The 24573-nt window shown below is 48.5% G+C and overlaps 8 protein-coding genes across 8 annotated transcripts; 6 read left to right on the top strand and 2 right to left on the bottom strand.

The window, feature by feature from the left end:
- Positions 1 to 90: 90 nt before the first annotated feature.
- On the top strand, positions 91 to 3748 carry BDV38DRAFT_255094 (SH3 domain-containing protein). The gene is made up of 7 exons (XM_032055387.1): positions 91 to 655; positions 723 to 1073; positions 1173 to 1325; positions 1373 to 1446; positions 1495 to 1861; positions 1923 to 2077; positions 2140 to 3748. The coding sequence occupies exons 1-7, from the start codon at positions 628 to 630 to the stop codon at positions 3235 to 3237; spliced, it is 2226 nt and encodes a 741-aa protein (XP_031910591.1). The 5' UTR covers positions 91 to 627; the 3' UTR covers positions 3238 to 3748.
- Positions 3749 to 4194: 446 nt separating this feature from the next.
- On the top strand, positions 4195 to 5058 carry BDV38DRAFT_273539 (uncharacterized protein; the record flags this gene model as incomplete). The annotated part of the gene is made up of 2 exons (XM_032057690.1): positions 4195 to 4300; positions 4397 to 5058. The coding sequence occupies 2 exons, from the start codon at positions 4195 to 4197 to the stop codon at positions 5056 to 5058; spliced, it is 768 nt and encodes a 255-aa protein (XP_031910590.1).
- Positions 5059 to 5328: 270 nt separating this feature from the next.
- On the bottom strand, positions 5329 to 8491 carry BDV38DRAFT_160992 (Zn(II)2Cys6 transcription factor). The gene is made up of 2 exons (XM_032051784.1): positions 8241 to 8491; positions 5329 to 8157 (listed from the first exon to the last, which is right to left on the bottom strand). The coding sequence occupies exons 1-2, from the start codon at positions 8254 to 8256 to the stop codon at positions 5612 to 5614; spliced, it is 2562 nt and encodes an 853-aa protein (XP_031910589.1). The 5' UTR covers positions 8257 to 8491; the 3' UTR covers positions 5329 to 5611.
- A 1901-nt stretch (positions 8492 to 10392) lies between these two features.
- BDV38DRAFT_255082 (uncharacterized protein) lies at positions 10393 to 11568 on the top strand. Its single transcript, XM_032055386.1, has 3 exons — positions 10393 to 10724; positions 10776 to 11224; positions 11320 to 11568. Exons 1-2 carry the CDS (start codon positions 10420 to 10422, stop codon positions 11149 to 11151), a joined length of 681 nt encoding a protein of 226 aa, XP_031910588.1. The 5' UTR covers positions 10393 to 10419; the 3' UTR covers positions 11152 to 11224; positions 11320 to 11568.
- An 805-nt stretch (positions 11569 to 12373) lies between these two features.
- On the top strand, positions 12374 to 14345 carry BDV38DRAFT_160908 (PQ-loop repeat-containing protein). Its single transcript, XM_032051783.1, has one exon. The coding sequence runs from the start codon at positions 12478 to 12480 to the stop codon at positions 13759 to 13761; it is 1284 nt and encodes a 427-aa protein (XP_031910587.1). The 5' UTR covers positions 12374 to 12477; the 3' UTR covers positions 13762 to 14345.
- Positions 14346 to 14349: 4 nt separating this feature from the next.
- lcb2 (putative serine palmitoyltransferase 2) lies at positions 14350 to 17508 on the bottom strand. The gene has a single exon (XM_032055385.1). It carries the CDS (start codon positions 16949 to 16951, stop codon positions 14930 to 14932), a length of 2022 nt encoding a protein of 673 aa, XP_031910586.1. The 5' UTR covers positions 16952 to 17508; the 3' UTR covers positions 14350 to 14929.
- A 1069-nt stretch (positions 17509 to 18577) lies between these two features.
- On the top strand, positions 18578 to 23010 carry BDV38DRAFT_273535 (uncharacterized protein; the record flags this gene model as incomplete). The annotated part of the gene is made up of 4 exons (XM_032057689.1): positions 18578 to 18799; positions 18894 to 20580; positions 21199 to 21290; positions 21364 to 23010. 4 exons carry the CDS (start codon positions 18578 to 18580, stop codon positions 23008 to 23010), a joined length of 3648 nt encoding a protein of 1215 aa, XP_031910585.1.
- A 274-nt stretch (positions 23011 to 23284) lies between these two features.
- Positions 23285 to 24508, top strand: BDV38DRAFT_160847 (mitochondrial import receptor subunit TOM22). Its single transcript, XM_032051781.1, has 3 exons — positions 23285 to 23561; positions 23774 to 24063; positions 24329 to 24508. The coding sequence occupies exons 1-3, from the start codon at positions 23447 to 23449 to the stop codon at positions 24383 to 24385; spliced, it is 462 nt and encodes a 153-aa protein (XP_031910584.1). The 5' UTR covers positions 23285 to 23446; the 3' UTR covers positions 24386 to 24508.
- Positions 24509 to 24573: the final 65 nt, after the last annotated feature.

Here is a 24573-nt window from a genome sequence, read left to right as displayed (position 1 = left end):
CTTGGAATTTTGGCTCCTTTCACTTTCGTTGGTTCAGGCACGAGGCCGCTTTGGGAATGGTTTGATTAAGCGCGCGCAAGGGGCGCTTGTTTTTGGGGGGGGGGGGGAATTACCACTGGAGAACCTCCTTTTTGTGGTTGTCTTGAAAAGTCCGGGGAACTCGTTCTTGTCATTAGCACGGTTTCGGCTGCTGTACGTTTTGTGGCCCTTCTGCAGCCTTGTTTATTGTTGTGTTTGTTGTGAAATTCAATACTGCTCTGAGAGTATATTCTTTTCCTTCTTTCTCCTCTTTTTATTATTTTGCGCCTTGTTGCCCGACCTTCGACCAACCCCGGTGCGCCTAAGTGCTGTACAGTTGTCAAACAATCCCCCGCCATCGTTGTGTGCGGCCCTGCGAATCTTTAATATCCGTCCCTCGCGCCTAAATCTCCGCCATATTCCCTCATTTGACGCACGCACTAGGCCTTTGCGACCTTCCATTCTTTATCTGGACCTCGGAGAGCGTCAAGCTACTTCCTCCCGTTTCATTTGACTCCAATATTTACGACTTAAATGAGTCGCTCATTACTTCAGTTCTCCGCGCTACTTCACTCTCATCCTTAAGTCGATAGTGGAGATTCACACAATATGACGCGCCCCCGAATTGTTCGCGCTGGTACGTAGCGATACAAGCCATTGATACCCGACTTCGTCAACGTTCGAGGCTAATTGCCCGGTGTCAGACACGCTTGATCTTCAAGACCAGCATGCACCCTCGGCTAAAGATCACTCAAAACAGAACATGGGCGTAGGCAGCAGTTTTGGTCCCCACCAGGAGCAGTCCATTCGACACGCCGATCAAGACACAAGAACAGAAGTGATGCATGGGCCCGTGACCGAAGAAAATCATCTAGATGAATATCGCGACGGTATCGATATATACGATGACGATGATGATTTGGACGACGACTTAGGGCATAGTCAGCACGTTGGAGGCTCAGAAGATGGTGACCTAGCAGACGGAGAAGGTGACGATGATTTGTTGGATGATGATCTAATGGATAAAATCTCGAGCTCCCCATCTATCGACGACGGTGCGTTATGTCTCTTAATGAAACCCCATAAATTCGAAGACGGCCCGATTCTTTGGTTTTCTCACCAAAGTTTTCAAAGTTCTATCTGACATTGAGTAGAGGATATCGACTTCGAATTTGTTTATGCGCTTCATAACTTCGTTGCAACTGTTGATGGACAAGCCAATGCGGCAAAGGGTGACACTATGGTCCTTCTGGATGACAGTAACAGCTACTGGTGGCTTGTTCGAATCGTCAAAGACGGCAGTATTGGTAAGCTGGGCTTTCAGATACCATGAACGGAAGCTGATTGGAGATAGGGTATTTGCCTGCCGAGCACATTGAGACACCTACCGAAAGATTGGCAAGATTAAACAAACACAGAAACGTCGATGTATGTGGTTCTTTTCTAGTGTTAAATGACGTCCTCTAACAAAAGCAGCTTTCCGCGACTATGCTAGGAGACAACTCGGAAAAGTCTAAGAATCCACTGAAGAAAGCAATGCGCCGTAGGAACGCGAAGACCGTAACGTTTACGAGTCCAACATACATAGAAGCATCTGACATAGAGTTTTCCACGGATGACGAACTGGACGATGTTGCTTCTTTGACCGACGCGGATGGATTGCGAGGGGATGTTGACGACTTGCAAGAGAGTGAACATGAGGACATTGTTGTCGAGCCTCTCAGACCGAAGTCGCAAAGAGACAAGGCAAGCGAGGATTTGGAAACAGTACACGAAGCGAAAGAATCTGATCGGGCCAGCCCCGAGATACAACGATCTAGTGTGGAGTTGTTGGAGTCTGAAGGTATAATTTTCCTCCGAGTTATGCAGAACGAGACGTATGATTAATTGCTGAAATTATATAGCAGAAACTGCTGTCAGCCGATCAAGAAATGGGACTGTGCGGAACACAGATTCATTCTTCAAGGATGACACCGTTGAGACGAAGAAAATCTCTCTTACACCAAACCTCCTCCGCGACGAGGTTGGCAGTAGCAGCGTGGTCAATGACGCAAGAGAGGTAGGATACACTTCCATAAGTCTTTCAATTGGAAACGTGCTGACAATATATCATCTTGCAAGACCCGTGGGAGCATGGAGGCTGTCGAGAAAGCTCTTAGTGCATATGATAAGAACAAGGACGACAAAAAGCGCAAAGAGAAGAAACCAGGGATGCTCAGTGGCTTGTTCAAGAGAAAGGACAAAAAGACTAAGGCAGCCGAAGAAGAGACTGATGAGACAGAAAAGACTTCGGGTGAATTGTCTCGATCTTCGCCACAACCTAAGACATCGTCAGAGTCTATTTCGTCTCCTGAGTCCAAATCCCCTAACCCTCTCGTGGTGCAGAAACAGGCCAGCAAGCTGCAGAAGCAGTCTCCGGTCGTCCAGGCTCCTTCGAGGAATGGCGTGGAGCAGGAACGAGTGACACAGAAATCAGTGGAGGCCAATGACGATGTGAACGTTGTGCAGAGCCAGAGGAACGAACAAACGATACGACAAGTAGCGTCTGAGGACGATATTCCACAGTCCCCTGTCTCGACCAATCTTCAGCAAGATCAACCTTTGTCCTCTCCCATTCGGACCTCAAGCCCGCTGAAGAAACTCAATACTGCCCAACCAAATTCGGGAGACACGGTAGCATCTCCTACCGAGCCTCACTATTCGCAACACTCTGTTGCCTCTCCACCGCAGAAATTCCCTCCAAGGCAGGATGTGGGATACCGAGGCCTCCGTGGAATCTCACCGGCGGAAGTTTCTCCAGTGGATATCTCCCCGGTGGAAGGCCCATCTTCGCCAGGTGCACCGGGGATGACGATGGATCCGTCATCGCCTAGAGGCTTCTCCGTCTCCCCGGTATCCCCACCTTTATCTCCAGCTGTCGAGAGCAACGGTAGCAGGAATCTCGATGCAGATAGGACGTCGTTCGACGTAGGGTCGGTCGATACACCTACATGGAGCGATGCTAGCCTGCGATCCTATCTAGACGATGAAAGCGACATCCGTGATCTGTTCATCATCGTTCATGATAACTCCAACGTTCCCCCTGCTGGGCCTGATCACCCAATCACTGGCAGCTTGTTCAAGGAAGAGAGCAAGCGACTGAAGGAAATGAACAGCCAGTTGGATTCGATGCTAGCCGACTGGGTTGGCCGAAAGATGCGGAAGTCTATAAGCCAATGATCTCTAGGCCTTTGCAGACGTTTCTCGCCTAGACGCCTAGTCATTACGAAAGTTCTATGTTGGCCAGGAGCTAACAATGTGCTGGACACATGACTTTGGTTCGGCCATAGTATTTCAATTATTCTCTGGTGCCCAGGTTATTCACACTGTATATTTGTCTGGTCTCTGTAGCGCACAATGCGCGACCGCGCAGAACTACATATGGATGACCTAGAATTTTTGTCTTTAGACCACGGAGGTCTGTTTTTATCTTCTGGCTCTGTTCCATTGTTTACTATATTGCCCCACGAGGCTCCCTCTTTTTCAAATTTGCTTCCCTTTGTACGTTTTTCATGCTTTCTTTCCTGTGTCTAGCGATTTCCTATTCCCACATAACAAAGCCTATGGGATACCCCAAGTCACACACATCTTTTGTCGACTACAACTCCCCCTCTTTTTTCTTTCTTCGCCTTCATTTGATACAATCACCAGCGAATATTACGAAGATATGTTCAGTTTTGAGATTGGTACGAAGTAGGCCGTATATCAATCCCCGCCAGTAATCAGTGGCCCCGTCAACAGTAGATGCCTGCAATCCATCGCGATGCCCCAAGCTAGATACCCCATAAAAAAATAATAATAGCAATAAAAATAGAAACAAAAATTTTATCTCATGGAAAATCATGCACACCTATGAGTATTCTTGCACAGGAAAAAAGGCCGCCTAGAAACGGAGGTATAAGCCAACACAGCCCCCTGGTATACAAAAGTCTCCGTCTGAAGACGGAGATTTACTCCCGCCCGACACAGGATAGACTCCCAACACACACGAATATAAAAGATGGCTTGAATCCGGGGATGTCAATTTCAATTCATTACTCACAATCACAATTTCAAGTATTCCAATTAATTCTCTCATTCGCATCTTTAGTGGTCCTATTCATCATCATCATCATCATCATCATCATCATCATCATCATGGCTGCGGGCAATCTTCATACTGTTGCTTTCTTTGGTGCCACTGGCGGATGTACTTTGGCCTGTTTAGTTCAAGCTTTGGAGGCTGGCATTTGTTGTTCTGCTTGTATGTATTCGGTTTATGTCTTTCCATCTACCTACTATGTCCCTTTTCTGTTTAAGGTACACTTTAGCGTTCAACTTTGATGCTAATGATATCAAGTGGCTCGTGATCCGGCCAAGCTCCAGAATCTACTGCGCCAACGGGGCATTTCCGAATCAGTCACCGCAGACAAGCTCTACATCGTGAAAGGTAGCGTCACGGACCTCGACGCAGTGCAACAGACACTCATGTACAATGGACGACCCGTCGATATGATCATCTCCGGCGTCGGCGGTAAGCCCATTTTCACGAACCCGCTCAGACCGAAGCTCGACAACCCGACTATCTGCCAGGACGCCGTTAGAACCATACTCGCGGCATCCCGAGCACTTGGTGCGAAGCCTGTGCTCATCGCTATCAGCTCGGTAGGGTTGACTACCAAGAAGCGAGACTCGCCGATTGCTCTGTTGCCCTTGAATTACTGGCTGCTGAGGGAGCCACATGCGGACAAGAAAGTCATGGAGGAGACTATCTTCGATGAAATGAGGAGGCCCGAAGAGGATAGGGCTATTCGGGATTATACCCTTGTTCGTCCTAGTTGGTTCACGGATGGTGAGGGAATTGGGCTGGGTAAGATTAGGGCTGGGACGGAGATGAACCCGGCGGTTGGGTATACTATATGTCGCAATGATGTTGGCCTTTGGATTTTTGAGAACTTTCTTCGTCGGCCATTGCAGCTGGATAACCCGTATCTGGGACAGCCGATAACCATCACTGCTTGAGGGAGATGAAGGGAGTGAGGTTATGGTGAGCATAGAGTCAAAGTTTGATTGTTGTTCCTTCCTTTTCTCTCTTTGCTGTTGAAGATAAATACCCTCTGTTTCTGTTTCTGTGGCTTTGTTATTTTTATATGATTTCTTGGAAGTTTAAAGCTGCATATGCCAGATTGATGTCTTCCAACTGTGAGCCATAGTAATCTAATACCGGTCAGCGAAGTTTTATAACGTCAGTTAGTCCTTACATCAGTCATGATGGAGCCCAGTCAGCACTCTATCTGTCCCTTGGTGACCTGAGGTTTCGGCGCCTGGGGCAAGGCCTGTCCGGTACTGCACAATAACAGGCTTTAAACCCACTGTATGGTCGCCCAATCCCTTTTAAGCTCAATGCTCTATGACTGCCAGAGGCTAGTATTCTTGAAGATAGGTCTCACACAAGCGGCTGTTAGCTGTGTTTGCTTTGATGACTACCGCCACAGGATGACTTGACTGCCGGAAGCAGTTCTGCCTACCTAGAGCTATGCCATGCCTAATATTATAGCGAGGGCTACGTTTGAAGTCATCCATCGGGGTTGCTGAGCAACTGTGACAACAAATCATTGTCCAAGGTCTGCTCTGGCGGCGTCAAATTGACCGTGTCATTACTCATAAATTCTGTCATTTCAGATGGCATGGAGCTAGGCTCGTTCAGGCGGTCAATGGTACTGGCGAGACTCGAAGGCGAACCCTTGGGACAACGATACGCCAAATTTAGACTTTCCCCATAGCCCGGAAACAAGGATGTTGGATTCTGGATGTGGGGAAGGTCTTGCTCTGAACCTATGCTCAGCTTGCTCTGCTGCAAGCTCGTATAGTCCGGATATAACTGCTCATGGGCACCAGTAAATCCCGGAAGCCCCAAAAGTGTGCCGATTATGGGATCATCCACAACAAAGAATGGGTCGTTAATTCCCGAGACCGGCTGCTGGAGCGCACCGGGGACTATGTCAGATGATAGCATGTCCCCAGGTCGAGCAGTGGCAAAGGTGGGATCTAACAGCAAGCCCTCATTATGAGGCCAGCCAAGATTCAGAGCTGTAGACAAGTCAGGGGTCGCGTAGTGGACAGATGAAAGCACTTGTTGGGGCTCAGGAAGGATTTCAAGGTCTTGAAATGCCAATTTCGCCCATTTGAGCCGTTTCTTAACAGACCGCATCACGGATCCACATCGTGGCACCGCATCACTTTTACAAATTTGATGAAACTTATCAGCATAATCCGCCAGCTGTTTTCTGATTGCTGCTTTCTCCTTTTGATTGTCAATCGCGCCGCGGCTGAGATGGTCATAGATATGAACAAGGGCTCTACTACATGTATCGAGCCCCAGGACAAGCATATTGATTAATTCCATACCTCCATCCCGCTGTACTGGCATTAGACCCTTTGATGGATCTAGGGAGCGATATGAGAGAGCTAGAAGCGCCGATGCAGACTGACAGAAGGCATTTATGATAGTCGACGAGAGGCTCAACGACTCTTGGTCCGTTTTATTCTGGGAGAATAACAAATGTGTGTTTATAATATGATAGGCAGTCAACAGGTAAAGTTGTGAAGGCAAGGTCGTGATTCGCCTGTCCACAGCTTGTACCGCCTGAAGGAGGATATCTCTGATCTTCACCGACAGCGTGGGGAAATCAGCACAAGACTGAAGGAGATCGTATAATTGATGAATATGCTGCTCCTGCCATGAGGCTTTTGGAACTCCCTTGGCAGGCATATTGAAATACAGAATGTAGATGTGAGATACAGTGCTGGCAATATGGCTGAGAGGCCATAGATGTCGTAAGGCTTGTATCTGTGCTGGGAGCGTAGATATATTATCCGACGCCTGGTCTAAGCGGATCAGGGCTGAAGCGGTCTCATCTAGGCAGGGAAAATCAGGGATCTCGTCGGGGCCGAAGAGGGCAAGGGCCTGGTCAAATTGCATGAACGCCCAGGAGGTGGTGGTTAAACATAACCAGTGAACATTTTGCAGGACCTCTTTTTTGACCAGGTCAATTTCAACACCATTCAATTTGACGCTCTTCGTGTCTGTATTCTTCCCTGTTTTAGCTAAACGAGAGGCCATATAGCAAGTATAGCCCACAAGGCAGGTTGCTCGCCGGGCATGGCCCAAGCGCAGCTCCCTCCATGCTATTAGAAACAAAGTTTGTACTGTGGTAAGGCCTTCTGAATCGTCACGGGGTAGCTGGCGCTGTTTGATTTGGGTGGAGGCAAACTCGAACAACTTCTGGGATTCATCACTTATAGCCCCATGCTGCTCGCTGGCACCACCTAGAATATGACACGCATCAGACAGGATTATTGCCAATAGAGCCTCATCCACCGTTCCATCCTTAACTTCACTAGTAATCAAGGTTTTTGATACTAGCAACGATAGAGGATGCACCGAGAACCACATGTCAATCAACTGCAAGATGCGGTGCTTTCCTAGATCTGTTAGAGGATTTTGATGCTGTGGAGGGTCGAACATAGACGATGTGGTGTCAACCACTAGACTAGCAACGAAAAAGTTTCGGTTCCGCCCCTCCGGTTGCCCACATCTCAAAGAGCCAACACGCAGCAGTAGCATTTCCACCATCTCCTGGGCAATGGAGGATAGTAGCCTATCATAGTTTACCTGATGATGTGTAGGATGATTGGGTGATGTCGAGGTATACGACCGCTGCTGGCGTCTCTGAAAAGAACTTATAGACAACTGAAGAAGATTAGATTCCGATCCAGTTTTGCTGATGAAGTAATCATCGAACATCTGCTCTAGGTCGTTGCCCAGGGTGTGAACCTTCTCGAGGGCTACTGACGCGTGCATCACCGACTCGTCGCTCAGAACGGTGGCTACTGCGGTATTAGTCAATGAAATGGACTGCTTTCTGCCGCGCTTGCTGACACCCGGGTTAAGGGTGCACTTGTCCTCCGTTCCTTTGCGTCTTGGTCGGCCCTTGCGGGCTTCAGGGCCGTATACGCAGTTGATGTTACGGTCTCGGCAAGCGTTGCAGATACGCCCGCCAGAACATCGAATCTTTCGGCCCCGACAAAAGATGCAGCTCTGTCGCAGGCCGGATGATCCTGAATAAGCGTGTCAGTTGGGGAACTCTTTATGCTGTCGGAAACTACAACAAAGAAAGATGGCAATCGAAACGTATTCATACTAATCTGGGTTTCCATATTGACAGTGTCTTTGAAATGTATTGCTGCTTGGTCACTTCCGGCGAAGTAGCGGCGCTGGTGTTGAGCAGACTGCTTTTAAATAACGCTCACCGTCAGATGTTCAAGCTTGCAGCGGTGGTAATCAATGATAATACGTTCCACGCTACCGGCCGTATCTGCCTAGAACAATACTCTATGAACGAGTGGACAGGTAGAAGGGAGATAAGGCAAATTAAATCTGATGAATCTGATAGACATTCAGTCTGATGCGTATCTGGTTGTAACGTGATTTATCTCCGAAGCCAAACTAGGCTAGTCGCTTCCTTTGGTGCCAACACAGCAATTCTTGGTCATTACAACAAACAACCTACTATAGTATTTATTCAAATTATCTGAGATGAATGATGGGCTTTGAATTTCATAATCTACCCTTCATTCCTTCGCCCGTCACGTGTGATTATCCAGAGATGTCCTCAAGATAACCTATGAGAAACCTAAAACGAAGGAGGTTTGTACTATTTGAGATGTATAAATCATCGCCTCTGGAAACCATCATATGTTCTCCATTATGTGGCAGACGTGTGATGGTCTACGGAGTACATGATTGAAGACCAAGGCACCGACTTGACAAGGCATTTGGAGTTCTGGATACTGACTCTCCACAACTATCAGGATCCCCCGTAGACATGGCATGGCACGAATTCCCGTTGTAGATCCTCACGTGAATGGTTCACTAGGCATGAGATCGTCTATCATGCAGATCCCTCGCGCTGAATGTCAGTCAATATAACTTATACCAACATACAAGCACAGCGAGTTACTCATTCACTACTTTGATCCTACTCATATCCATCAATTTGAAATTTGCCATCTGTGTCAATAAGTATTAAGTCTAGATGCACTTGCGTTGTGTCGATCTATCAGTATGGCAGAAGGCAGGCATATACAATGATCATCATAGAGATCGTCAATGGTAGCTTCATGTATTTGGAGTAAATATACCCCTCGCCTTTCAACTTAGGTCTTAATGGTTTCTCATTCCCCAGTGACCTCTGGTAGACTTCCATTCTTGACCCTTAGCATTCTTCTCTATATTTAAGCGTGATTAGCCTCATGCAGTCGTAGTCACAGTCCATGCAGTCTAGCAGCTCCATGATCTACTATGTGCCTAATACAACCAGCCTCACTCGTCCACAGTATTTCTCAGTGATCACAAAAAGAGCGTCCTCACTCCTCACTCCTTATTCGTAGCCACCTGATCAGCAGCGCGAGAGGCATTTATCTGGAATGGCAGGTCGTGTATGTGTGTATCAATGTGGTCTAGGTAAACATGAAAGCTCTATTTTATAAGCACTACTAGCTACTGCTATATGCTTGAAATTCTGAGTCACTGACAGACCTGTTACTAATTATAGAAGGGTTTCTTCTGTGCCATAGAAAACTGTGTTTGTAAACTCGCCTGAGAATCCGCCGCCTTTGCATGTAACAACAAGTGCTGATATATATTGGACCTGCTTATCTTCGGACTAATTTCTTCGTATAAGAAGAGAAATAGAATACACTTAATTCCTCAAAAGATTTGAGGAATTAACTATGGTGCCTGCCTGCTACTGACATTGTGATGAAGAGTAGATATAGAAGATATGCTACTCCATGCCGTTTGGGAAACTACTAGCCTCTGGGCCTGGCGTTGTGCAGTGAATTTATCTATGGTACATCTCACTTGGCAAAAGGTCCATCACTTTCCAAGCTGCTGTAGTAAGCCGTTGGACTACCTGCTAGTAATGAGCGATTAGAACACGTAGTTGGGTCACGCTGAGGCATGGACCTGTACATCCGTTCCTTTCCTTCTTCATTTTCCTTTTCCTTTTCTTCATGCACAGTTTCTTTATTTGATTATCAAGAAGGTCTGAAAAAGAGCCCTACGAAGCCTGGCAGAATGGGGTATGGTATGCAATGCTGTAAGCTGCCACTTCGTCTCGTCTTGGCGGAATGTCGTGCGAGAAGGTCAGCTGCGCTGAATGAAGTGCTGCACATTATGGTCATTAGGCAGTTGATCCATACTTCATGACTCCTCAAAATAAATAGTAGCCAATATTTATTGACCGACACCTCCCCCTCGAAGCCCTGTGTACAAAGTGCTACCTGCATCTACTTTCCTTCCCACCCCACCCCCCCAGGATGTCTGACCCTTATGCCCAACACCCACACTACACTCCTCCTGGTCCTGGACCCGAGGCGAACTTTTATGCGCCCGCAGATAGCCTATACCAAAACCCACCGTACGATTACGAGTCCCAGCATCCTTATTCGCAGCAATTTCCTCCGAATCAAAGCGCCCAGTACGGCTCGCAGTATGACTTAGCGCAAACACCGAGGTCCTATCCCGCCCAAATGTCGGGCCCGCAACAGGACTACCTCAATCCAGCTTCTGCGGGAGGCTTTGAGCAAGATAGAGATCGTCGAGGAAGTAACGCTGATTATTAGTACGCTATCATCCCATAGCATTCCGATGAATACACACTAAAGTATTCCAGCAACGCGTCCACCAACGAACAAGATCAGCACTATTCTCAAAGCTCTCATCCCCACGGGGCCGACAATACTTCCGACAATGAGGGAACCGAGCGCAATCTTGCAGGGGCGCTTGCCGGTGGCGCTGGAGGCTATTATCTGGGACACCAAAGTAACCATGGCCTTCTAGGGGCAGTGGGGGGTGCGATATTAGGCAACTTCGTTGGAGACAAGATGGAGGGTAAACCAGAAGAGGATGAACATCGGCATCATAGCCACCACCACCATAGTCATCATGGCCATCATCATCATCACCGTCACAAGCATCGTCACGGCCATCGCCATCATCGTCATCATCGCAGTCATTCTCGGCACAGTAGCCATAGCGGCAGCTACTGATAGGAAACTCTCTTAGGTTATTTTATAGATCGCTTTAGTGATGTTTTGCTGCTCTTTCATTTGGGCGCGTACACTATTATAGGGAAATTGTTAGAAAGGATAAAGATTAGGACTTGGAATGTTTTGTAATGCTTAACGACTTGATGATAACAATGCTGAGTATGGTACCTCCATCTATATGCTAGTAACTTGGATTATTGTCCAATAATTCCCTCTGGCATTCCTCTGAAATCACGCGTGGTAAACTGCTAGTTACTTTTCTCCTTATGTCATTGTGGGTTTCAGGAATCGACAGATTTATTGCGGCCTTTCTCAATTTGTCAGTTTATGTAACGGTCAAACTTGGCGAGGGAAATGAAAAATCAATCGGATGGTGGTGTTTTTTTTTTTTTTTTTGGGGGCTAGTTTAAACAAGAAGTCTAGGCTATTCTGACTGTGTCGGATGAAAGAAGATGGAGAAGGAAATTCTAGCGGAGATGGGTAGGTAAATTTGAATCAGACCGTAAGATTTCGAGCAGGAAAGCCACAACCATAGGTTATATTGTTTACATGGAAGTAGAATAGATAACGGGCCTGTAAATGAGGAGTATAAAACCTGCCTATGCAAACGACATCATATCTTATCGTCGAAATGTTTTACGTTTCCCCACAAAGTAAATCATTCTACGGGCGTAATACTCCATACATTATTCTGGCGCATATATATCACCCGCACAAGTTTGGTCGAAGTAACTCTAAATTTGAGAAGAGAACAAATAGATGTATGTAATGTTCAAGACTTCTTCTTGACATTGAAACCACGTCACGCAGGGCAATCCCACGGTCACGGCTCCCCGCCATCGGGGATCCCGTGATCAGTACGGAAGATCATCCGCCGCCGGAAACCGGAGCGGAGCAGGGTTTCCCGATCCAGTAGGAGCCAATCAGGGATGGGAGATATGGAAGTCTTATCAGAGTCAGTCATCGTCGCCGATCTTCAGCTCAGCCCTTGACTCGTGACCTAATCGGGGACGGAGTGTGACTCGTTCTGCATGCCATATCTGAATCAGGCTGAACCCCCTACTCCTACTCCTACTCATACTCCTATCTTCTTTCCTCTTCTTGTTTCCTTCTCCCATACTCTCCTTTTTTTATCCCCCTTTGTCCTTGCGGAACGAGTCTCACACCGCATAGACTGGTATTTCCTACCCCGTGAGATCCCCGCCCATTCATCCGAACGTCTCGCCGTGTCGTGCCTCTTTTCCTGCACACGTCCATACCGAGTACTCCGTTTCAAGCAATATAGACGAGTCTTCCAAGTTGTCGGTGGGACTCAACGAACCGAGTATGCCTCCTCCTTTAATACACCACCTGACTCAAACGCTGCCGCAACATTGTGAGCCGTCTTCGCCCTTTTTCGCTGCCATTTCAGCATATCTGCACACGTGCATACCTACGCCGCTCGCTCTCATATCATCAGTGCTGGGTACCCTCAGCATTGTGTCATGGCTGTTTGCACAGCTTCCACAGATATACAAGAATGTACAGTTGCAGTCTACGTCGGGCTTGTCCATATTCTTTCTTGTGGAGTGGTGCTTGGGAGACACTAGCAACCTGATCGGTGCTCTACTCACTCGGCAAGCTACTTGGCAAGTTATCATTGCAGGCTACTATGTCCTAGTCGATGTTACACTCGTCTTCCAGTTTTTCTGGTACACACATATCAAAGGACGTCAGGGTGGCTACCGTAGCCTCACTCACTCACATCATGAGGGCGGAGCCGGGGGTGTGTTAGAAGGGGTATCTTTTTCCGAGAACAACTCAGTCAACCATACACCTTCAGAAACAACAGCCAATTCAGACGCGAAAGACATGAAAGGTCACAAAGAGCCTATCTTCGGTTCTTCTAACGGCCAGTCTCCATCGTACTCTAACGAGAAGCTGAGCTCATCCCGTCGTTCAATGGTCAGAAAAAGCAGTGGACCCAGCTTGCCTATAGCCTCTACGCGCACAGTTCTACTAGCATCGATGCTTTGCGCCGTTGTGGCCAACGCAGCACCAACAGAGCCAGCTACAGAACCACACTCCGATTTCCTCAGCCTGGGGTTCCTCGGCACCTTTTTCTCGTGGATGTCAACATTCCTATACCTTTTCTCGCGCCCACCCCAACTATACAAGAATTACAAGCGCAAGAGCACCTCCGGTCTATCTCCGCTGCTCTTCATGGCCGCATTTAGCGGAAACTTCTTCTACTCCACGTCTCTCCTCACAAACCCGAACGCCTGGTTCGACTACGCCCCTTACGGTGGCGGCGGATGGGCCGACTCCAACGGCAATAACCGCGCCGAATGGTTAGGCCGAGCTATCCCATTCTTCCTAGGGGCATTCGGCGTCCTTTTCTTCGACGGCTTCATGGGCGTGCAATTCCTAATGTACGGCACGCGAGACGACGAGTCCATCGTTGAGATCGAAGATCCGAAGTGCGGACGTAGTCGCTGGATGCGAGTCCGCGGCTGGATGAGAGGCTGGATCCCCTCCGTATCCCCTACCCGCGATTCCCACCACCACCGTACTCCCACAGAAAACCAGGCGCTTTTAGAAGAAGACCGCGATAGATACGGTACAGTTTAGATGATCAGCAAGACTTCGTGTCGTATAATCGTCTAGAACTTCCTGTTTTCTTTCTTACACATACTCACTTTTCTCGATACTGCATTAAGCAGATACGAATTGCTTTATGACTTCATGACGATCCTTTGGCCTGAGGGTTTTTTTTTACAGCTTGCTGTCTTTCAATCTTCTCGGGTTTTCACAGGCTTATTCTCTATCGTTTGGCGCCGTCGCTTTATCTTTGTTTTTTTTTTTATATATCACTGGACGTTATGGGATTCAAGGCTGGGCTAGGCTTAAGGCTGAGGTTGGAGATACCTCAAGGTGGTTATTATAGCAACAGAAGATGGCATGAGATCACAAACTATCATTCAGTCGGCGTACCGGATTCATTATATTTTCTAGCCTCCAGGGTACACTGTGAGGTGTTTGGTTACGGATAGATGTCTGCATACGGGGTGCATATATAGCATATACATACTAGGGCACTCGGATACTATTTGAGTTATTGATTTGGATAGCAACATACATGATCTCATCACATTAAATCCCTAGCTATATATATGAAGGTACAAATGAATCCAATAAAAATGTATTAACAATCATCTAAATATAAACGTCCATATATGCCAACGAAGCGATCCGTTGCGCCCCCACCGCTCATCAAACTCATTAGGATACAAGTGTGCGGCCCCATGCTTTTCAACAATAACAAGCTTGGTCTTGTCCCGTCCTCCAGCACTTGGTGGGGGGAGTGAACCAGCGGATGTCTATCGGGAGACAGTGAAAGGAAGGGGCCGGAAGAAAAGAAAAAGTGGCAAAAAAAAGCCAGAAGGGGTACAAGGTCTAGTCAACCCCTCCGTCACACAGGCACGGAGTAGCGAACCGGTGTGCTCGTGAAAGTTTCGCTGGCCGGTAGTCAATGTTTCAAATAGCGTATCCATGACTTGGTAAGGAATTCGTGACTTTCTTTCTGAGGCTTGTGGGCCATTCCACGTCATGTATGTGGAGGGGGAAACGTGATAAGAATGCAGAGGCAACCCAAGAGCGAGTGCCTAATGATACACAGCAAGCATGAAGTAGTAATGGGTTCGATCAGCCTCCGACGCGGCATGACCAGCATCAACCGAGTCTGTAGGCCAACCCCTCAAAACGTGCATGTAACGATACTGAACGCAGTCATGACGAACTAATACAACGGACCTTTGACGTCCTGGACACCTCGCCTGATAACGTCCTCGATACGCCAGCGCGGAGGAGCAACGGGGTCTCGCTTCCGGTGCCATTCCTTCTCCATCTCTGGGGGAGGGGTCACATCATCATTCGATGGGAGGGCTCCGCCGGCAACACCAGTCGAGAATTTCAGTTGCAGGACATTGCCAATCTCGTCACAAGCGGTCAATACCCGATCAAGGTCTTCCTTAGTATGTGCGGCAGAAACGCAGAAACGAGCACGGGAAGAGACCAAGGGTGTAGCAGGATAACCGACAACGACAACAGAAATCTTTCGCTTCAGCATTTCATGGGAGAAGGCCGGCATCTTAGCAGGGTTGAACAGCAACACTGGGATAATTGGTGAATCATCGTGGCCGTACACTATAAAACCAAGACGTTTCAGGCCCAGACGAAGGTATCGGGAGTTGAAGGCCAAACGCTGCAGTCGCTCTTCACCTTGACCCGGAATGATTTCGCCGTTGATGATACGAAGAGCAGACGAGATTTGTGACAAGATTGCCGGGGCTGGCGATTCTCCATAGACAACTCCAGAGTTCGCTGCACGAAGCTGATCGATCATATTCTTGTCGGCAGCGATATACCCTCCATTAGCACCAAAAGACTTTGTGAGGGTTCCCATGAGAATATCCACTTCGTTTGTATCAATGCCGAAATAGTCACAAACACCTCGGCCTCTCGGTCCAATGGCACCAATTGAGTGAGCTTCATCAACAAAAAGATGGAACTTGTAACGCCGCTTCAAGGAAATCAGGCCTGGGAGGTTGCACATCGACCCTTCCATAGAATAAAGACCTTCCACGACGACCAAGATCTTCTTCCAGGGGCGATGAGTACGGGGCTGACCCTGACTAATAGCCTCCCGGAGCTTATTCTCCAGGTCCTTCATATCGTTGTGCTTAAACATACCAATAGATGCCCCGGAAAGACGTGCACCGAAGCGGATTGACGCGTGGTTCAGCTCATCGGAAATGATAAGATCGCCTTTGCTGACCAGAGCGGGAAAGATATTTGCATTAGTGCCGAATCCCATAGAGAAGACCATTGACGCTTCCTTGCCCACGAACTTGGCGACAAGATCCTCAACTTCTATGTGAAGATCTTGTGTGCCAACCTCTGCACGGGTACTAGGAGAAGTGATGCCATATTTCCTAATTGATTCCTCGGCGAGGTCTGCACATGGGCCTTCGGACTGCGCAAAACCAAGGTAGTTGTACGAGCTCAGGTTCAGGGTATCGGTGGTGGTTCCGGTGAAGTAAAAGTGCTTGTTGTGATCATCAGTTGCACGGTCGATCAGTGTGATGTATCTTCCGGGGACACCCGTCACCGGGCGCTCAAAACAATCATTGATGCGCAACTTGAGACGACGGACGTAGAAATTGTCAAAGTCGCTGTTGAGGGCACCGTATCCATTCCGGGGTTTTAAGTGTCTGTAATTCTCTTCCCGGAAGCGTTTTCCAAAGAAGTCACGGACATGTCCAAATGCGATTAGGATTAGGTAACTAATGTAGGTGGTAAGAAGGTAATAATAAGGAGGCTCATCCATTATCGGCTCAGGAAAGACACCGCCGGGATGTTGACTGGAATACCGGTGGCTGGGATGGCCGATTGTGCCAAATTGCGCGTTTGCCTTGGCCTGGCGACGAGCCTCCTCCGGCGAGGGAGGCTGAAAGAGCGTGGTCGGCGGTTCATCCATATTTGGGTTGCCCGCGGTGGCAGTAGAGAGAGAAATGGTCGGTAAGGACAGTGAAGCCGAGCTGATCGAAGTAGGATGAGCGTTAACACTAGCTCCTCTGACAGCCGCGTTCGCAGATTGAGAGTCGGATTTAGACTTAGGGGAGCTTGAAAATAATTGGCTCAAAAGACTAGGTTTGGTTGTAGGCGCCTTGAAGGCGATACCGCCCTTTCCAGAGGTGGGTGAGGTGGACTGCGCGTTGGAGGGGTCGTTGGCGGAAGAGTTGACGGATCGACGAGGCATTGCAAGGAAGCCGCCAGTCGGAAACAATCAATTTCGCAGGAACACCAATATGGCGCGAAGAGAAACTTCTACCGCGGTCCCGGAATGAAGAGTGTAAATAGAAGCTACCTGAAGAGGCAATAAGACTTCTGACGCGAGTATTGTGCTAGTTGACCAGTCCTCCTTCACTTTCCAATGTCTCAGAAAGTACCAGGACAGCGACAACGATCTGAACTATCCACAGGAAAGTAATCAGCCACTATCCAGACCAATATGCGAACACTCGTGTAAGCAGTCAACAGATGCGAGGGAGACGAAAAGAAGACGAAGGCTCGAGGGCGGTATACAAAGACAGGAGAGAAAATGAGGGTAAGATGCAGATGCAACTCCGAACAAGCCGGACTGCTTGATGGTCCTGTAATTTCAGGTGGTAACGTAAGGCACAGACCTTTTGCACGTGGGAACTGGAAGGGCACGGAGCCCAATCGCAAATTCAACCTCTTGTCCTGGTCTAGATTAGTTGACGCTTATTGCGATGAAACAGTAAAGAGAAGAGGAAGAGAGAGAGAGAGAGAGAGAGAGAGAGAGAGAGTCAGTAAGCAGCTGAAAAGACCATCAACCATAATTAATTTTCCCCCGATGGATCCCAGTGTTGGGACGAAAAATAACAGGACTTTTTCAAGAGTGGATCTTCCAGACCAAGTGGTATCCAACGGGGACCCATAGTATCGTACGGTATGGTCCCATTACCCCTGTCGCCTTTGCATCGTTTTGCAAGGTGGTTTACCTGAGAAAATGAAGTTATGATACGGTAAGATACCAGCCCCTGAAGCACAGCGTCCTTTTCTTTTCTTTTCTTTTTTTTTTCTCCCTCAATTCTCTTCTAAACTACGTAGTACTACTACGTAGGGTGTAATCAGAACCCCCCCAGAAAGGGGCAACGCAAGGCGATTACGACCGAGGCAAGTTCCTCACATTAAATGACATACAAATGCAGTCTTGATCTCATACTCCGTTTCTTGAGGTAGTGGTTATCTTATTACTTCGACTATAAGCATCCATACATCCAGTACATATACAACACTGCCAGCAACCGTATGCCATATGTCATATCTTGCTGCGCACAGGTACTTCAGATAGAATTGACTAATAGAATGCTGTGATATTTGCCACAACGTACAAGGTCTGAGTTTCTGGTGTACTGAAGACAATTGTGACGAGGAAATACCAAACTAGAGATCTATTTTGATCTGGTAATAATACTACTTAAGCATTTTGAATCGGAGTCGGTCGCCTTCCATCGAATCTATCTAGGGGTAGGGTAAGGGCCGTAAGGCGGGGAGTTCTTGTCCGTCTCTTCTCCGGAATCTCCCGCCCCCACGATCCCCAATTAGACCCTTGGCCTGCCTAGACTCAACCATATAGATTTGCTTTACTTTGTACCAGTCATTACTATTGAGCAAACTAGGTCCCGAAGTTAATGATCAGGTCCAGATTCCAAATCGAACCATTTCTCAACCCCGAGGTACGAGACCAATAGTGCCTTTCACCCGGCAAACAGTGATTGATTTTTCCCCCACAACTAGACAAAATTGATCCAAGGGGATACAATTCACTAGGAATATACCATTCACAACCTCGTTCATTATGTCCTCCAATGGGGTTTCTTCTGGTTCAAAAGAACTATGGCGGCATAGCTCTCCGCAGGACACGCAAATATATGACTTCATGATGAAGCTAAACGCAGAGCACGGTCTCGCTCTGAAGAGCTACGATGACCTTTGGCGTTGGAGTGTCTCGGAGCCTGCACTGTTCTGGGAGCGGATATGGCACTATACGGCGATAAAGTCTCATGAACCATATAGCTGTGTGAGTACTTACAGTCCTCTTGTCATAGCCCCTTGACATCTCTCTAGCCATGGCTACCTGGCAGCAAAGTTTCTTCTGCTAACAAGTAGGATAGGCCCTAGATGCTGATCAGGACCTCTTCCCCAGACCCAAATTCTTCGAGGGAAGTAGACTAAATTTCGCCGAGAACCTTCTCTACCCAGCTAGCGCGCTCGGCGAAAACGAGGTGGCGATAATCGCTGCTACAGAGTCGGAACGAGAGTATGTCTCGTGGAAAGAACTGCGTGAACGCGTCCGGCAATGCGCCAACTCACTGAAGGAAGCAGGTTTACGGTCTGGGGATCGTGTGGCAGGGTTTTTAGGCAACCATGCCAATACCATTGTCGCTATGCTGGCGACAACTTCCATAGGAGCATTCTGGACCGGCGTCTCTCCGGACACAGGTGTGCACGCAGTGTTAGAGCGTCTGAAACAGATAGAACCGAAGATTCTATTCGCTGACAATGCCTCATTATATAATGGTAAAGTGCATGGGGCAGAGGCCAAGATCCGTCAAATTGTTCCAGGACTGCCAAATCTGGAGCTCCTTGTTGTATTCGAGACAATCAAGTCACATCAGATCAATCTGGAGGAACTTTCACCAGTTCAGGGAAAGGTATCTACGTATGAGTCTTTCCTCTCTGCCACCAGCAACCCTTCGGCTGCTCTCGAATTTGCAAGCCTAGAGCCTGATCACCCTGTCTATATATTATACTCTTCCGGTACGACAGGGGCACCTAAGCCTATTGTTCATGGATCGCTTGGAACCTTGCTGCAGCATAAGAAGGAACACATGCTTCATTGCGATATTCGCCCCGGAGACCGCTTGTTCTACTTTACAACTGTCACCTGGATGATGTGGCATTGGCTGGTCTCCGGGCTTGCTAGTGGTGCCACCATTGTTTTGTACGATGGTTCCCCCTTTCGACCATTTGACTCTGAAGACGGAAACGGAGAGATGGCCATGCCACGTCTAATTGATGAATTGAGGATAACCCACTTTGGGACTTCAGCCAAGTACCTGTCTATCTTGGAGCAGGCTTTCCTGAATCCGCGAAAGCACCCCCACCGGCCGGTAACGCTGCAAACCCTGAGAGCGATATTTAGCACAGGCTCTCCGCTGGCGCCCTCCACATTCGAATACGTCTACTCATACATTCACCCTGACATTATGCTGGGCTCAATCACTGGCGGAACCGATATTCTGTCCTTGTTTTGTTCCTGCTGCCCTATCTTGCCAGTTTACAAGGGTGAGATTCAATGTCGCTGCCTAGCCATGGCCGTTTCTGTATACGACTACGCAGGTAATGATATTAGCGCCTCTGGCGAACCTGGCGATCTCGTCTGTACAAAGCCGTTCCCTGCACAACCGGTCATGTTCTGGCCACCTGGGGCTGTTGGTGCAGAGAAATATCGCAAGAGTTATTTTGATGTTTTTGGGCCATCAGTCTGGCATCATGGAGACTTTGTGCGCTTGGATCCTCAGACTGGAGGGGTGGTCATGCTAGGTCGGAGTGATGGCGTCCTGAAGCCGGCCGGAGTGAGGTTCGGCAGCGCAGAAATCTATAATATCTTACTTAAACACTTTGCAGAGGAAGTGGAGGATTCCTTGTGCATCGGACGAAGGCGAGACGGAATTGATGCAGATGAGACTGTCGTCCTTTTCGTGAAACTGGCCTCGCAGGAAAAGACCATGCCTCAAGAGCTCGCGGCACGTATTCAAGCTACTATCCGCAAGGAGCTCAGCCCTCGTCATGTCCCGGGTATAGTGGACACTTGTCCAGAGATTCCGGTCACGTCCAATGGAAAGAAAGTCGAGAATGCCGTGAAACAAATTTTGTGCGGCCTGAATATCAAGATCGGCGCCAGTGTCGCAAATGCCTCTTGCCTTGACTGGTATAAAGCATGGGCTACGGCGAATTCGTAACAGGCTCAACTGAAATATATGTACAACTAGTTGCACGGCCATAAAATAGCTTATTTGGTAGAACTAATGGTTACGTGATAGTCGTGGGCGTGGCCTAAAACGCAATTCATTGTTTCAAACTCCGTCGTACAGCATAAACGACGATTCCATCGAAGAAGTAGTCGAGCAAGCAGAGACGGAAATCAAAGGCCCCCACCTAGTTTGAGATTCTAGACCAAGCCGAATAGAACAGTATTTGAAATGAAAGGGGAGGGAATTATTTCCAGTCGACGTCATTTTGGTTGGTTTGGAAGGATGAAAACAGACCGGATTAGATAAGCCATGGGATCTCGGCTTTCATCCAAATCCTTGCGGTGCTCTCCGGAAAACAGCTCTCTCCGACAACACAAGGAGCACCTGAATTCAGTATCCTCCGAATTTATTGAATTCAAGATTGACAAGATGCGTCGCTCAGTATTGCGGGCAGTTGAGTCCGCGAAGCCACTCGGCCGCGCGCCTCGTTCCGTTTCAAGGAGCTTCGCTACTGTCAACGAGTCCAGTTCTAAGGTAATGCTGAAATGTTGGGCGTTCGTTTGGTCTGATCTTCTCGACTAACTCATGTCTTTACGCAATGCTATAGGATCCTGTTGAGCTCGACCAGATCACCACCTTGCCGAATGGAATTCGTGTCGCTACTGAATCTTTGCCGGGGCCCTTCTCTGGTGTTGGAGTTTACGTCGATGCCGGGTCCCGATACGAGGATGAGAGCCTACGAGGAGTTAGCCACATAATGGATCGACTAGCATTCAAGTCGACTAAGAAACGGTCTAGCGACGAGATGCTGGAAGTTCTTGAGGGCCTTGGAGGAAACATCCAGTGCGCCTCCTCGCGAGAGTCGCTGATGTACCAGTCCGCCAGTTTCAACTCGGCTGTCCCAACAACTCTGGGGCTTTTGGCTGAGACAATTCGTGATCCACTCATCACAGAAGAGGAGGTTCTTCAGCAGCTGGGTACGGCTGAGTATGAGATTGGCGAGATCTGGGCCAAGCCGGAGCTTATTCTGCCAGAGTTAGTACACATGGCTGCCTACAAGGACAACACGTTGGGGAACCCTCTGTTATGCCCGGAGGAACGACTAGGAGAGATTAACAAGGCGGTTGTGGATAAATATCGCGAAGTATTCTTCAAACCTGACAGGATGGTCGTTGCCTTCGCCGGTGTGCCGCACGATGTAGCTGTCAAGCTCACGGAGCAGTACTTCGGTGACATGCAGGGGCAAAAGTCGAACAAAGGTCCTGTTCTATCGGGAACCGGCATCGAAACTACTTTGTCGAACTCCAAGTCGGCCGTCGAAGAAGGGCAAGTGCCTACAATTCCCCAATTCACGCCGTCGTCCACCACATCGACCACTCCTGCGTCCCCAAAGTCCGAGTCCAGTCTCCTTTCCAAACTTCCATTCCTCAAAAACCTTTCCGGATCGCAGAATGGCTCCGTGTCACCATTGGATCCTTCCTTGGTGGAACCGTCAACATTCAACTTGACAAGTCCTTCGCATTATACTGGCGGTTTCCTCTCTCTCCCTCCAATTCCCCCTCCGGCGAACCCCATGCTTCCTCGCTTGAGCCATATCCATCTCGCATTTGAGGCTCTTCCCATCTCCAACCCCGACATCTATGCTCTCGCGACCCTCCAGACACTGCTCGGTGGTGGCGGATCATTCTCCGCAGGCGGTCCTGGCAAGGGTATGTACTCACGCCTTTACACCAACGTGCTGAACCAGCATGGATGGGTTGAGAGCTGTATCGCTTTCAACCATAGTTACACCGACAGTGGAATCTTCGGAATCTCTGCCTCATGCAGTCCGACACGGACACCCGAGATGCTTGAGGTCATGTGCCGCGAGCTACAGGCACTGACTCTTGACAACGGTTACTCTGCCTTGCAAGCCCAGGAAGTCAACCGTGCAAAGAATCAACTCCGCTCCTCTCTTCTCATGAACCTGGAGTCACGGATGGTCGAATTGGAGGACCTCGGACGCCAGGTTCAGGTGCATGGTCGGAAGGTCGGTGTGAAAGAGATGTGCGATCACATCGATGCATTGACCGTGGAGGACCTGCGCCGCGTTGCCCGACAGGTTTTCGGCGGAAACGTCAAGAACAAGGGACAAGGCACCGGTAAGCCAACTGTGGTTCTGCAGGAAGGCGAACTGGAAGGATATAAACTTCGCTCTTTCCCATGGGAGGAGATCCAAGAAAGGATCGCCAGATGGAAACTGGGAAGACGGTGAATGGAGTGAAATCCAGAGAAGAAATAATTTACGGAATAGATAGAAGCTGCTGTTTATTGTATAGTATAGTTAAGAGAAGGGCGTGACGCCCGGCATTTTTCTTCCCTCTATGTAATTAAAATGAATGACATCAAAACATGTGTTCTCGAGCATTGAGCTTTAGTATATCTCTCATCTACTGGCAATTGTATGAATAGGTAAGGTAGAGATCCTTCTTCTACTCTATTGGGGCCGAAACTCATTGCCGCTTTTAGCTCCGTTGTGGCTCGGGAAAAAAGTTGGTACGGACGACGTCGAATCCGCAATCCTCTCCATTTACCCATCAATCTCCGTCACCTCTCAACTTCAACTCCATCCAACACCGCAACGCCGTCAATTCACCTCGTCCATTCCTATTCTCCATAAATCCACCCTCGATTGATAAACCCTAGTCAAAATGGTCCAACTCCAAGAAGTCGAGGACGAGCACTACGCCCAGGAGAAGCCCCAGGCCACCAAGAACAACGTCCTTCTTGCCTCGGATGACGAGGATGACGACTACACTGATACCGGTTAGTACTCTAGTGCATTCCCTTGAATTCAACGTTATAGATGCTATATTCCTGTGTGCGCGAGATGAATCATGCTTGCTCCCAGCCTGTGTTTCCGGTGGCACTTTCTGTGCCGACCATGTTGCTGGCCCAAACACACCGCGTAGCCATCTTGATTCCGGCTTCAAGACCACATTGTTTAACCAATGTTCTAACATGTTTAATGAATATAGAGTCTGAGATCTCCGAGGACTCCGATGTCGAGCTCGATGGCGAGACTTTCTACGAGCGTCTGTCCGCTCTGAAAGATATCATCCCTCCCTCCGCCCGCCGCCAGGTCACCAGCACAGTTTCTTCCATCACCTCATTCACAAAGTCTAGTCTCATGTTCAGCGGTCGGGCACTCTGGGTTATCAGCACCAGTGCTTTCCTTGTCGGTATCCCATTCGCGCTCGCCTATGCAGAGGAGGAGCAGTACGTGCAGATGGAGCGTGAGCAGGGCATGATCAAGGGTGCCAATGAGGTAGGTCATATATCTGCAATTTTTTGCTACTATGCATTTCCAATGCCTGATATCGCCATCGCCGCTATTATTCACCTTATCTTCCGGTTGCGCCCGAAAGCCGAGATGCAGTGAAAACTCTTTTACCCATTGACGATCACATTGACGATCACTCCAACAAGGCGACACATCCAGTTTCGGAAATATCGTTATTGTTCTTCTTCCTTGACGTTATGTTTTTGACAAGTTAAACCGTGCACGAATGCTGATCAAGTCTTTTCTGCAGATGCTCACCCCTGGTGCGGTTTCCGAGGAGCAGAGGCAGGCTCAACCTACCCTGTAAATGGACGGCGCTAGCGAAGGCGAAGACCGCAACAGGTGTCAATGATCAGCCATCAACAGCCTTAACCTATAGTCTATGCTCGAATCGCCTGTTGCTGTAGAGCCTGCAGCATTGTACGCCATCGGTCTGCCTGGGGCAGATCAGTGTGTCAACAATGACTATGTCTGGTGTTCCCGATATACACGAAT

Source organism: Aspergillus pseudotamarii (assembly GCF_009193445.1).
Source record: "Aspergillus pseudotamarii strain CBS 117625 unplaced genomic scaffold BDV38scaffold_53, whole genome shotgun sequence".
Classification (NCBI taxonomy): Eukaryota; Fungi; Ascomycota; class Eurotiomycetes; order Eurotiales; family Aspergillaceae; genus Aspergillus; species Aspergillus pseudotamarii.
The sequence above is the reverse complement of the archived record's forward strand: the minus strand, read 5'-3'. Positions and strand labels throughout refer to the sequence as shown.

Excerpts from the sequence above, each read along its gene's own strand:
- BDV38DRAFT_255094 (XM_032055387.1), top strand. The coding sequence starts at position 628 with ATGACGCGCCCCCGAATTGTTCGCGCTG. Across the intron at positions 1,074-1,172 it reads CTCCCCATCTATCGACGACG|AGGATATCGACTTCGAATTT; the intron begins GTGCGTTATGTC and ends GACATTGAGTAG. Across the intron at positions 1,447-1,494 it reads ACAAACACAGAAACGTCGAT|CTTTCCGCGACTATGCTAGG; the intron begins GTATGTGGTTCT and ends TAACAAAAGCAG.
- BDV38DRAFT_160847 (XM_032051781.1), top strand. The coding sequence starts at position 23,447 with ATGGTCCAACTCCAAGAAGTCGAGGACGAGCACTACGCCCAGGAGAAG. Across the intron at positions 23,562-23,773 it reads TGACGACTACACTGATACCG|AGTCTGAGATCTCCGAGGAC; the intron begins GTTAGTACTCTA and ends TAATGAATATAG. Across the intron at positions 24,064-24,328 it reads TGATCAAGGGTGCCAATGAG|ATGCTCACCCCTGGTGCGGT; the intron begins GTAGGTCATATA and ends TCTTTTCTGCAG.
- lcb2 (XM_032055385.1), bottom strand. The coding sequence starts at position 16,951 with ATGCCTCGTCGATCCGTCAACTCTTCCGCCAACGACCCCTCCAACGCG.
- BDV38DRAFT_160908 (XM_032051783.1), top strand. The coding sequence starts at position 12,478 with ATGCCTCCTCCTTTAATACACCACCTGACTCAAACGCTGCCGCAACAT.
- BDV38DRAFT_255082 (XM_032055386.1), top strand. The coding sequence starts at position 10,420 with ATGTCTGACCCTTATGCCCAACACCCACACTACACTCCTCCTGGTCCT. Across the intron at positions 10,725-10,775 it reads GGAAGTAACGCTGATTATTA|CAACGCGTCCACCAACGAAC; the intron begins GTACGCTATCAT and ends AAAGTATTCCAG.